Below are 12,451 nucleotides of genomic sequence, written 5' to 3'. Positions count from 1 at the left end.
AGCAATTGTATTAATACAGTCCTCTCGCTTTGCACATACATCTGAATGATGGATTTCCCCACTGGAGGTCTGCAAAAAGAGCGGAGTGAATGAAATCAAGTTTAAGAAGAGCCATCATAATCCATAATGATGGGCACTGAATCAGGACAAAGAGAAGCATCTTTCTCATTTATTTGAATGAAAAGTCTACTGTATATTTATTGCCTGCACACAGGGTTACCTGTTGAATGATGAAGAGCCGGCATATTTCAATTTGGAGGTGAGGATGTGTGTACTCAACTTTCTATAGAGCCACAGACTTAATCTTGTTTTAGAATGGAAAATATGATATCTTTCTGTAAACAGATGTGGTTAAGCAATCAGCATCTTTGACGTGTTTAAGCCACTATAATTCCAGGGAAGGCAAAGCTATAATTATTTTAAGCATTTCTGTGTTTGTACAATGGAGCAGCATGGTTATTGGCTACCAACCTGAGTATTGTCAGGCAAATCTAAGTCTGAATCTAATCTTTGACACTTACCTGCTATGTGATTTGAGGTTTTGAGAATCACTTTCTTCAGCTGTACAACAGGGAGGAAAAAATGCCCTTCACAGGACTATTGTCAAAACTAAATGAGATGAAGTATTTACAGTACATTGCGTAGTAAGGATTTAAATTATTATTATTGTCACTACTACTATTATTGAAAAGAAATGAGAACTTCTGATCTCTTAAAATAAAGTATGTGTCCTGTATCATTGAAATCACGTACATTTTATTTTTGACCTTACAACTTTGATCCAAGAAACATTTAGTAGTAAATATAACTGAAAGGAGGTTACTTGTCAAACATGGAAATTAACAAAATTAAGTGTGCTGGCAGCATACTCTTCTTGGATAAATATTTACCTGTAAAAAGATTTTATTGTTTTGTATTTTTATTAAGTGCATAAAACATATATATTTACTGTGGCAATTGGCAAAAGGTCCATTAATTAGTCTGACTATGTGTTACATAAATGTCCTCTAAAATAGTAATCAAATGTGCAGTTTAGTTGTTGGGAAGATGTGTTTAGCACTTTTCTTTTTTGCCTATTTAAAGTAAAAAGGATGAGAAACAACATTAGGCTTGATGCTTACTATAGAGTGACTCCAAGTGAAAGCACTTCCTACTCCATTATGCCATAAAGATGGTTCTGTGCCCCAGGGACATCAACAAAAGATTGGCTTTAATGAAAGGAACCAAGTATGACTCTAAAGCTTCCAAATGGAAGGTCTATAGGCTGCAATTTACATCAGAAAGTGTCTGCCTTCTCTCTCAACTGCATCTAGATGGCAAATGCTGAAAGCTCAAACAGTAAATGTTGGGAAGAGTGGGAAAGGATGCAAAGTTTTGAATATCCCAAGCCTGGGCTAGAAAAATTATATTAAAAGTGAAGAAAATATCAGGTATGATTTTTTGTTGTTGTTAATCCTCACCTGAAGATATTTCTTCCAAATTTTTTAGAGAGACCGGAAGGGAGAGGAGAGACAAGGGGAGGGAAACATCATGTGAGAGACACATTGATCAGTTGTCTCCCTCATATACCCCTGCATCCCAACCAGGGTGGGGATGAAGCCTGTAACCAAAATATGTGCCCTTGTCCAAAAAAATCGAACCCGGGAACGCTTCAGTCCAAGGGAAGACGCTCTAACCACTAAACCAAACCAACTAGGGCTGTCAGATACGATTTGTCACTTGATTTCCAGTCAGCAGACCTTACATAAAGTCGGAAATTGGATAGGATTTTGGCTGTTGTAGCTATGATACTTTCAATTGCTTTCAACATGGCTGAAAGGAAATCTTAAAAACAAACAAACAAACAAAAACCCCACAAGCATTGGAAATTTAGGGATGCAGTGATGAGTGAGTTGGGTTTGGGAGTTCCAGAATGCCAACAAGACTCTGCCTCTCTCCATCACTCAACCCTGCTCAGCGGCATGCCTTTTTTCTACAGAAAGCCTCCTCTTGTGTGGCATGTCCACTGGGAGTCTAAAGTCATATATCCCCAGCTTGGAAGTTCTGGGAAGAAAAGACAATTTGTCCATTTTTCTTTGACAGAAAAATCTTGGGGAGGATTCTGATAGGCGGAGCCAAGGTCAGATGCCTACACCTGAACCAATCATCCCTGGGCCATGGAGGAGGCAGAATGCCACTGTTTGCAGTTTTCCAAAAGAAAAGCCTGGTGCTTTTGCAAGATGAAAGGGGATAGGACACTGAGTAATGAGAGCTATGCCTCCTTCTATAAACTCCACCACTCTTACTCCCTGCCCGGGTCATTACCATGCAGTAAGTTGACTTAGGAGTTCATTTTCCTCATCACTAGCCTTAATATATATGTCATGAAGGAGCACACGAATAAAATAATAAGGGAAAAGTATGAATATGGGAAATCACCTAGACTAATATTTACAAAGATATGAATATTTATTCTTAAAATGTTCCCCCAAATTCACTCAAATGTTCAAAGTGGATGCTGGAAACACAAGCGTTTTGACAAGAACAATCTTTCTCCAAGCAAAATAATGACACAAAGAGATGTTTTATAAAATTGAATTAAAGGCATCCACTATTTCAATGATGCTTAAAGGAAAGATGTCCAAAAACACCCTGATTGAATGAGTATGTACACATAAAATACACGTGAAGGTCTCTTCAAATATAGTATGTGCCTATCTCTCTTCCTTCCCTCTCTGCTCTTTTAAAAAATGCCCCTTTAAAAATTGCCCACTCACCATGTGTTAGGTAAATTTCCTGAAACAGTAAATGTGGAGGCAGAGATTGTTATAGAAACTATTCCAAATGGCATTGACACCTATATTTATGAAATTTTAAAAACAGTAAGTTAGAGTTGTTTAAAAAAAAACAACAACAACACAATAATAATACCACACCATACTAGGTACCATTCTATCCAATTTCAGTGGTTCTCAACCTTTCTAATGCCGCGACCCTTTAATACAGTTCCTCATGTTGTGGTGACCCCCAACCATAAAATTATTTTCGTTGCTACTTCATAACTGTAATTTTGCTACTGTTATGAATCGTAATGTAAATATCTGTGTTTTCCGATGGTCTTAGGTGACCCTGCTAGCGGTTCTCAATCTGTGGGCGACCCACAGGTTGAGAACCGCTGCTGTAGAGCCTAAGACCATCGGAAAACACAGATATTTACATTACGATTCATAACAGTAGCAAAATTACAGTTACGAAGTAGCAACGAAAATAATTTTATGGTTGGGGGTCACCACAACATGAGGAACTGTATTAAAGGGTCGCGGCATTAGAAAGGTTGAGAACCACTGCATAAGATAGATAGATGATAGATAGGTAAGAAGAAAAAAGGAAGAAAGAACACTAGGCACTTATATATAAAATGTTACCCTAAAAGTTTGAGATAATATTTAAGCTTCCATGGACAAAAAGAAAACATTTACAAATATACAAATGTATTTCACTTATGATATAAAGGCCACAGGTTTAAATTGGCAATATCCTCCGACAAGGGTCAAGTGGACACTTTTTCCATTGAGTTGCTGTTGAGGGAACAAAACTGAAACAGATGCCATTCAATTCCAAGTCTACAGCTCAGACTATGACACTACACATGAAATATGGCTCATTCAGACCCAGGATGTAGCAAGAGTAATTTATACTTTCAGAGTATTTGCTCTCAAGTCAATACCAGAGAAGCCTTGAATAAACACATTCCCATTACTTTCCACTCTAATATATCTTACTTATAGCCCATGAAACAGTGATCGGGGATTTAGCCTCTGGGCACTGTATTACATAAGCTCTCTACGTTTAGCCATCCCCACTCGGTGATTATTTTCAAAATATGTTACTGATAGTCAATATTAATTTGCATTTAATCTTTCTTAGCATCAGAGAGTATTATTTTGTACAGGCTCAGAAACAAATCTCCAGAAATTCCTCCCGGATGCTTCTTTGAGGCTGAAAATGCATTGCAGGGCAGTAACAGTGACTTAATTATAGTTGGCAGAGCCCTGGCCACACACTAATTTCATTAGCCTCAAATTCCTGGATTTGTAAGACCCACTGGATATGAATCCTGCCCTAAGACATGCCACTTACTAACCAATTCCGATAGAGGAGAGGGAGAGAGAGAGACTTGCTCAGCTTACATCTTTGGGACACCAGCAGGCAAGTGAGAATTCGAAGTCATACACACTATTTACATCTGAGCAGTCATTCTCGCCCAGGCCCTGTCAGAGAAGAACTTCATTCCAGGCTTTGCTGGCAGCAGCAGCATTTGTGACATCTATTACTCTCTCATTACTCCCTCCTGCACCCCAGCGCTTAGCAACCCCCATTTGAGTCACTAGGTATTCCTTCCCTTAAGCCTAGAAGCTTCTCTCACCATACATTTCTGTCTTAAAGGATAGGTTTGGCATGGTCCCCACAGCAACCCCCAGGGGCTGGGGAAAAGAGAACTAGGTTGCAATCATTTAAAGGAGTTTTGTGTTTGGGATTGCTGAACCCAGCAATCCCAGAGAAGATTCACCTCCCGTTCTTTTCCTCTGTGCCTTTGAACAATGGGTCTGGATACCACTATTCTCTCTATTCAATTTGCAAGTTTACACAGTCTGGAACCTGAGGGTTGGATTGCATGTCAGGAGTCTCTAAGATCACATGCAAAAAATAAAAATAAAAAAGCCGCTATATATCCCAACATGGGCAGTGTTTAACCAGGATGCCCACACAGGCAGTTACAGCCAGCTTGCAGCACAAGCTACAAGTTGATGCATTCCTCCTACTACCAGCCTCTTCTCAATAGACGCAGGTGAAAACTGGGGGGCCCTTCCCCCCTCAGCTGCTCAATCCAACATGAATAGCTGCAATTTGCAAATTAGGGGAAAATGACAGTGTTTTCTCTGAATGGCTTTGCTCCCAACCCACACTGCTATCACTGGCATTCGGCTCCTTTCCTTCCCAGCCCAGGGAATGGAGGGACTAAGTGTAAGGCAAGCTGTTTCTTTCCTCACAAGTGCCTCAGATTCACACACCAGAAGAGGAACCAGCTCCCCCTGGAACCTGGCTCAGCAAACAGTCCTTCCACCCAATCTGCAGCCTCTCTCTGGACTTGAACATTTCACTCTTTTCATCTGACAGGCCCATCTGCAGGACCGCCCAGCTCCCAGAGAAGACAGAAACAGGCAGCAAAATAGTTTAAATATGCTAAACACCAAACACACCTTCAACCCCCAGGGCTCTGGAAAAAAAACCCGTGAATTGCCTGGGGATTCCCAGGTGATCTCTGACGAATCCTCTCCCAGGGTAATGCCCCCTCAAATTGTCTAGCCTTAACTCAGGGATGAAGGCAGCACTGGGGTTTTGCTTTGAACAACTCAAGCTCTTCCTAAAAGCCTCAACTCAGAATGAAGGCTGCCCCCAAAGCACTTGATCTTCAGGATCCCTACTTCGGAGGGGTTAGGGAGGCCGGGACCTCAGAGAGGCCAAATCAGGCTGCAGCCTTGGAAGGCACCCCTCCTTCTGGCACAAACACAAACTTCACACTCCCGGGAGCTGATGTGGTGACAGCTTGAATCTCACAAGAAGTCCCCTCCAGAAACCCAACATCCTTAGGAAAAGCCCGGGAGAGGGAGCCAGTTCTTTAACAGGGGCCAAAGGGCACCAGAGTCAGCCTGGACATCTGGAGAGGGGTTAACTGGGCTGGGCACTGCCAGGCAGGGAGAGAGCTAGCTGTGCATCAGGAAAGGATCACCTCAAGACAGAGATGGACACAAAACTCGGAGGTGGGGGCAGAGGGAGAAGAAAGGCAGACATTGAAAGGAAGGGTAAAAAATAGAGAAAGAAAACAAATCAGGGAGAAAGGAGAGAAAGAGACATAGGGAGAAACATGGAGAGACAAGGAGAAGGCAACCCACAGTCTCACAGACCCTCAATTTCTTCACCCCAAAGCCATCCGTGTATACCCAAGGCAGCATGGGAGCGGTGGGGCAGAGGCTGCGGGAGCGCCTGCCGTGGAGCTGCGGCGGAACCCACCGCTCAGGGGCCCCAACCGCCTTCCTCCCCTTTCGTGGTTGCCCTCTGGTGCCCGGAGCCCCGGAGCCTGCGGACCGCGGGCCTGGCTCAGTGCGCCCCACTCACTGCCTCGCTCCCTGCTCCCCGCGCCTTCTCGCCGGGCTCCGGCTCTGGGAATCGTCCTGGGAGCGGAGGACTGGGGTTGGGGGGCCGGAGGGGGGGGTACTGCGTTAGGGAGGTCTTGGGAAAGGGCGGGCGGAGGGATGAGGCAGCGAAAGCGATTTTGTTTCGCAGTTAGCATGAGCTCATCTCTGGCTCTGAAGTGGCAGGAGTAGAAAGCTGATCGCCCAGCTCCTGCCAGTGGCCGGGCTGCAAATGCCATTTAGACGGTGCCAGCATTGGCACCCAGCAAAACACCGGGGGTCACGTCTGAGGGTGGCATCTCCCCACTTGGGGAGTGTCTCCCGGGAGACAGGCTACAGGTCGGGAAAGCCAGCCCGCCGGAGGTGGGCAATTAGCATCCACATGCAGGTGAAGACCTAGCCCCCGGTTTAAGTAGTGCCTCCCTAGCTCTTCCCGAATCTTTCCGTGGCCGCGGCGACTCGCTGGGCGGCTTGGGGCCGGGAAGCCCGGGAGTTGAGAAATGCCCGGGTTCCAGGCGTCTTCTCGTCTTTCACACTCCATGCGCCTACCCGGCTCGCACGGGAGGCCGGCACTTTACAAGCCTGTTTTCGGACCATATTTCACTCTAATGCAAACCCATTTAAATCATCGCCTTGTTTTTCGCAGACTGCTTCTTGTAAATGGGGCCATAAATCCAGGATGTCAAGCCGGATGGAGTGTAGCGCAGACAGGGGAGAGGTGGAGGGGAAAGGAACCAAGCAGGGAAGGTACTTCCTCGGGTGGGGTGGAAGGGGTTCGGCAGGATCTCCGGGGTGGAGATGCGCGAAGGCTGACCTGACCCCGCACCCCTGGAGTCCAAACCAGCTTTTTAGGATAAACAGCGGGGGGAGGAACAGCGCGCTCTGCCCCTGAGGGAGCGCCCCCCTACCTGGAAAAGCCTCAGGATGTTGGCTACCATGATGGAGACTGAACTCCCCGAAGCCCCAATCACTCCAACTACTTTCTCCGGCTTGACGAACACCGGGGGCTCGCCGTTGGTGCAGCGCACGTCGGAGGTGTCCTTCTGGATGAGCGCCTGGACGAAAGTGAGCGACTGTTCCAGCGCGTAAGTGTCCCTGGAACAAGTGTCCAGGATCCGCGCGCCCAGAGTCACGTTGGGCAGCAGGTTGGGATCGCTGTTGATCTGGTCCAGGGCGTAGAGCATCGCTTCCAGCCTGTGGATCCCGTTCTCCCTCTTGATGTCGCCGCAGGGCACTCCGCTGGGACCCTTGGCGTGCACTGGGAACAGCCCCCCGAGGGTGACGTCCCCCTCGATCCGGATGGAGTGCGGGGCGTACATCTCCTGGCCGCGCGCCGCCGCCGCCAGCGCGCACAGGAGCACCTCCAGCACGCAGCAGGGGAACTTCATCAAAGTCAGGGCGCGGAGCAGCTGCCGGAGCTGGACCATGCTGCTCCGGCTGCTCCGGCTTTGGCTGCGGCGGCGGCGCTGGAGGGTGCGGTGGCGGGCTCGCCGGGGTCCAGGCTCCGTGGGATGAGTTCCTCGGGGAAAGCCCGGAGGCTCCTGCTGTCACAGAGGGTGGGGGCACCCGGGGAGGGGCGGCCGGAGAGTGTGGGGGGGTCCCACGGCGCCTGCCAGCTTGGGGTGCCGTGCGCTCTCGGGTTCGCCAGCCGGCGCTCCGCGCGGGCGCTCTCTGGCTTGCCGCTGGAGCTCTTCAACAGCCCAACACTGGGGAGAGGGCACGGATTGCTATCGCTTTAAATGGTCGTTCGGCTCCCTCTCCTCCTCCTCCCACTCCCTCCCTCCCTCGCTAGCTCCTGGTCTATCCCCACCCTTCCCAGTGCCCGCCCTCCCCACTGGTTTGCATCATCACGCAGGGAGGGACTGCGTGCTGAGGAAAGGGAAGGGGGGGACTGGGTGGGCGGCTGGCGTGTGGGGGGACGGGGGAGGGAGTGCCTGCGATTGGGAGTTTCTAGGTCCCCAGGGAATTTAGGGATTTCAGGTCGCAGGCCAGGGATTCTGGCCCCCTTCTCTCTGTAGAAGCCTTCATGATCCTCGCCTGCACCCACATGCACCGGAGGCATCAGCCCCAGGATGGGACCAGGATGTATGGTGCTGACAGCTCCCGACCTGGAGTCCGGAGCCGGGCTGTCAGCTCCTGGAGAATGGGAGTCTCGCAAGTGATGGAGGGAAGGGCCAGGAAAAGACCGTCTCTACTGCTGATTTCTCGGTGTCAGTTTTTCTCAAGAAAAACGTACATACACACAGGAGCCTGATTCATGACTTACAGAACCTTTACCCAGAGATTTCTCCGGGCCAGGCATGGGCTCGCTGTAGGGAAAGATGCCAACAAGAAACGTTAGGAGTGGAAGGAAGTACATGCTTGGTCTTCAGGGTTTACTGGGGCCAGAGCGGGATGAACCAACGAAGTAGCCCCTAAATCTGCGGTGGAAACCTCAGACTCCCCCTTTTTCTATTTCCCTGGCAAGAGATGGAAGGACTGAGAACTCTGCAGAGCCCACTTCCTTCTCAGGTGCTGACAGGTGTAAGGCTCCCTCCTACCCATTTCCAGAGATGCCTCTGGCTGATGACAGGTTCTGGAGGGCGGGAAAGGCAGAAAAGCGGGCAGGTAGGAGGAAGAAAGCCCAGCAGACAGAAGTCTCCTCAGTGATTCCGGAAGCCTTTCTCTCCAAATCAGGATGCCAGAGCAGGTTGCAGGGCAATTAAGAAGCTCTTTTTCAAAGGTGTCCCTGCAGGCCCAGCACAAACTTGGCCATTAAAGCAACAAGTGGCCCTAGTTCCTATATTAGGAAAGGTGATGTCTCTGTCCTTGGGGCCCAGAGTGCACTGAGGCAGGTTAACCTAGCTCTTCTCCAGGCTTTCTGTTGGAGTGCAGCAAAGCCATATCGCACAGATTTGAGGGTGAGAGAAAACCAGAACCAAGGCTAGACCTTGTTTTGTTGTTGTTAATCCTCACCTAAGGAGAATATTTTTCCATTTTTTTTTTCTTTTAGAGAGAGTGGAAGGGAGAGAGAGGAACATCGATGTGAGAGAGACACATTGATTGGTTGCCTCCTGCACATATCCTGATCAGGCTGGGGATCGAACCCAGGACCCTTCAGTTCTTGGGCTGATGCTCTGTCTAGTGAGCCAAACCAGCTAGGGCAAGACTATACTTTTTGTTGTTCTTGTTAATGTACTAAAGAAAGATGACCTTGTACAACACACACACACACACACACACACACACACACACACACCAAAAAGTCACTAACTACCTGGGTACCCCTTGGCATTTCTATTCCTCCGTATGGGTTTTAGTTTCCCCATCTGTAAAATGATGAGATTGAATTGGATGCCCTCCAAGTTATATTTTAACTCCCAAATCCTCTGTTAAAATAGGCCATGTGCCTTTGGCCATGGTGCTCTTTTTAAGCCAATACACTCTGTTGCTTTATATGTAGGAAACCAACGTTGCGATATCCAAAAAACATTACAAACATTTCCTGGTATAGAGGACTTTTATTTTTCTTGCCCACCATCTATTCCTCTTTTTTCTAAGGACACTCGAGACCATCAATTTCTTTTTGGATATGCATTTTCTCCATGTTTCAATATTTAAGGTTTGAGAAAAATAGACGCCAATTCCCATAATCCAGGCTTGTCTAGTAAAAGCATGGGATCCTTTGAACTATAGTGATGATGAGATTAGGATGAGAATGGAACTCAACAAAAACCATCCAGGACTTTGCTGAAGTAAAACTCCAGTAGTAACACAGAGTTACCACTATCCAATAGACAATCTGTGCATGAGTTAGGGGAAAAAAGCCCCTCCCCCCCATCCAAGCCTCAAAACATTTTATATTTTGGAAAATGTCGTATTCTGATTTTATAAGAACAGCATTTACTACCATCTTCAAGAAAACAGTGCTGTAATTAATATGCTAATCTATCCATGTGTACACTGTGGTTATCAATCACTTTTAGGTGTGATGTTCTGCTACATAAGTGCACGCTTTGTACACCCTTATGCTGTGATGGCCCAGCTCCTTCCTGCTGGTCCTGGAGCTCTGTAAGAGGATAAGAACCTGTAGCTGTGCCAGGAGCTTCCACATAAACGGGGGATATTTTAATCTCATAATAAGAGATACAAAAGAGGGAAAAGGAAGAGAGAAGGAGGGATAGGGGCAGAGATAAGTAGGGGCCTGATGAAAAGACCTGAATTCCTGGATTCAGCCTTGCCTGAAAGATTGCCTCTAGATTTTTTCCAATTATATACTATTTTTTCCTCTTGTTCAAAAACAAAAATATCCTCTTTTAATTCAATGTTCCAATACACCAGATCAAAAATGGTGGAACAGCTGAAATAGATACTATTTGAGGTAGCATCAGCTAATTTGGAAAGATAAAAAGAAGCAAACAGAGTAATAGAAAGGCATACTTGGAAACACAAGTACTATGATCCTATTATTTAGACATCGGTACTTCAGGCTGTATTTGACAGAGACTAGATTGTTATTAAGTTTTAAATTTAAGGTTATTTATTAGGAACTTGGTGACAAAAAATATTTGGAAAGCTGGTAGCAAGTAATGTCACTTGATTTTTTTTTTTTTTTTTTTTACCTGCTCATGTCTGGACCCATGTTCTACTCCTCTGTTTTCTTTTCTTTTTTAAAAAATATATTTTTATTGATTTCAGAGAAGAAGGGAGAGGGAAAGAGAGATAGAAACATCAATGATGAGAGTGAATCACTGATTGGCTGCCTCCTGCATGCTCTGCACTGGGGATCGAGCCCACAACCTGGGCATGTGCCCTGACTGGGAATCAGACCCTGACCTCCTGCTCATAGGTCTATGCCCGGGCACGCTGGCCAGGCTACTCCTCCATTTTCATTTCATGTCCTGTGATTGCTCAATAAATATATCTTGGCTGACTATTAATGTTGCCTTATTCTGTGTTCTCTCTTAGCCCTGCTCATTCTCCCCAAACATCTGGCAGCAATCATTATCTTCTTCTCATTGCAGGCACTGTGTGCATGTCTTGCTTCCCCTGCCAGGTTGTAAGAGTCTTGAGGGTAAGGGCTGGGTATTATTTGTCTTTTCTCCCAGACAGGAATGTTTGGAATGGTGTTTTGTACCTAAGAAGCACTCATGTTTTCCATGAATGAGAACCAGTTTTGCCATTTCCCACTGTCTTTATTCGACAGTGACTGAAATACAAAGTGGCAGAGCAGAAATGATGGCAGATAAATTGCTGTCCTCTTAGTCACAGTATGCAGTTTCTAGAACGTAAAGGATGATTAGTGGGCTTACTAGTAATTTCACTTTACATAATTTGCATAAGATTTGAATACTCTAACCTTAAAGCTCTCAATCAACTTTAATTGGAAGGCTCTAATCGGTTTTTCGTGACTCCAGTGTCCATTCCTGGACCAATACCTGGGGCCACTGCCATAGCCTGGCTGAGGAAGGACAGAAGCCAGGCGCTAGCACCACCTGAACCAAACGGCAAGAGTGATCTGTTACCAGATAAATGGAAAAAGGATGCATAGGATCTGGGACACAATAGGTGACACAGTGTTTATTTTTTTAGATTATATGAATGGAAAATCTTTGTGTAAGAATGGCTAATCCAAAACTGGGCCCGTCGTTGTTCTAGTGTTATATGTAATTGGAGGAGAATCTAGTTTTAGACACAAAGATGATACATTATACAATGTGTTCACAGGTTTGGTTCTGTGTAGTCAGTAATCTGTCCTTGTAAATGAACTAATGAAATGTGTAGCTAAAGTTAAGGGCTCAGGAAACCAAGATAGCGGCATAGGTAAGCACCTAAACTGCTGCCTCGCACAACAATTTCAAAACTACAACTAAAAGACAGAACAGACACCATCCAGAACCACAGGAAAGCTGGCTGAGTGAAAATTCTACAACTAGAAGGAAAGATAAAAGCTCACAGAGAATTGGAGGTATGGCAAAGGGTCTTTGTGCGCGCAGAGAGGAAGGGCGGCTGAGAGCCTGGCTGACTTTCTCTGGCGGAAGGGGGAAGGAAGCCAACGACCGCACTGAACCCCAGTTCTGACTGCACTGAACCCCAGTTCCAGGCGAGCCCCTGGGGACCCACGCTCTTACGGGGGGAGTCTGGACTCTCGGGCGGAGACTCCGGAGCTGGGGAAGGCGGAGGACTGAAAGCGCGCACGCGCCAGTGCGCACAAAGGCTGCAGAGGTTGCCACAGGCTTTCCCTAGTGGAAGGGAGTCAGAGGCTCCTGAATGCACTGGGCCCCAGTTCTGACTGCACT

The 12,451-nt window shown here is 46.7% G+C and overlaps 1 protein-coding gene across 7 annotated transcripts in view; it reads right to left on the bottom strand.

Moving 5' to 3' along the window:
- GRM7 (glutamate metabotropic receptor 7) overlaps positions 1-7,931 on the bottom strand; it is an 843,273-nt gene extending 835,342 nt beyond the window's left edge. For 5 of the 7 annotated variants that reach the window (XR_013960786.1, XM_080671907.1, XM_080671909.1 and 2 more), the window contains exon 1: positions 7,082-7,931. Coding sequence is in view for 5 of the 7 variants with exons in the window: in XM_080671907.1 (XP_080528033.1) it covers positions 7,082-7,600 (519 nt within the window). In the remaining 2 variants the exon portion in view is untranslated. The remainder of the gene's footprint in view (positions 1-7,081) is intronic. The other 2 variants (XM_080671910.1, XM_080671911.1) reach the window with 2 other exon arrangements.
- Positions 7,932-12,451: the final 4,520 nt, after the last annotated feature.

This window comes from Plecotus auritus, assembly GCF_963455305.1.
Source record: "Plecotus auritus genome assembly, chromosome: 6".
NCBI lineage: Eukaryota > Metazoa > Chordata > Mammalia > Chiroptera > Vespertilionidae > Plecotus > Plecotus auritus.
Note: the sequence above shows the minus strand (reverse complement) of the source record. Positions and strands in the feature narration are given on the sequence as shown.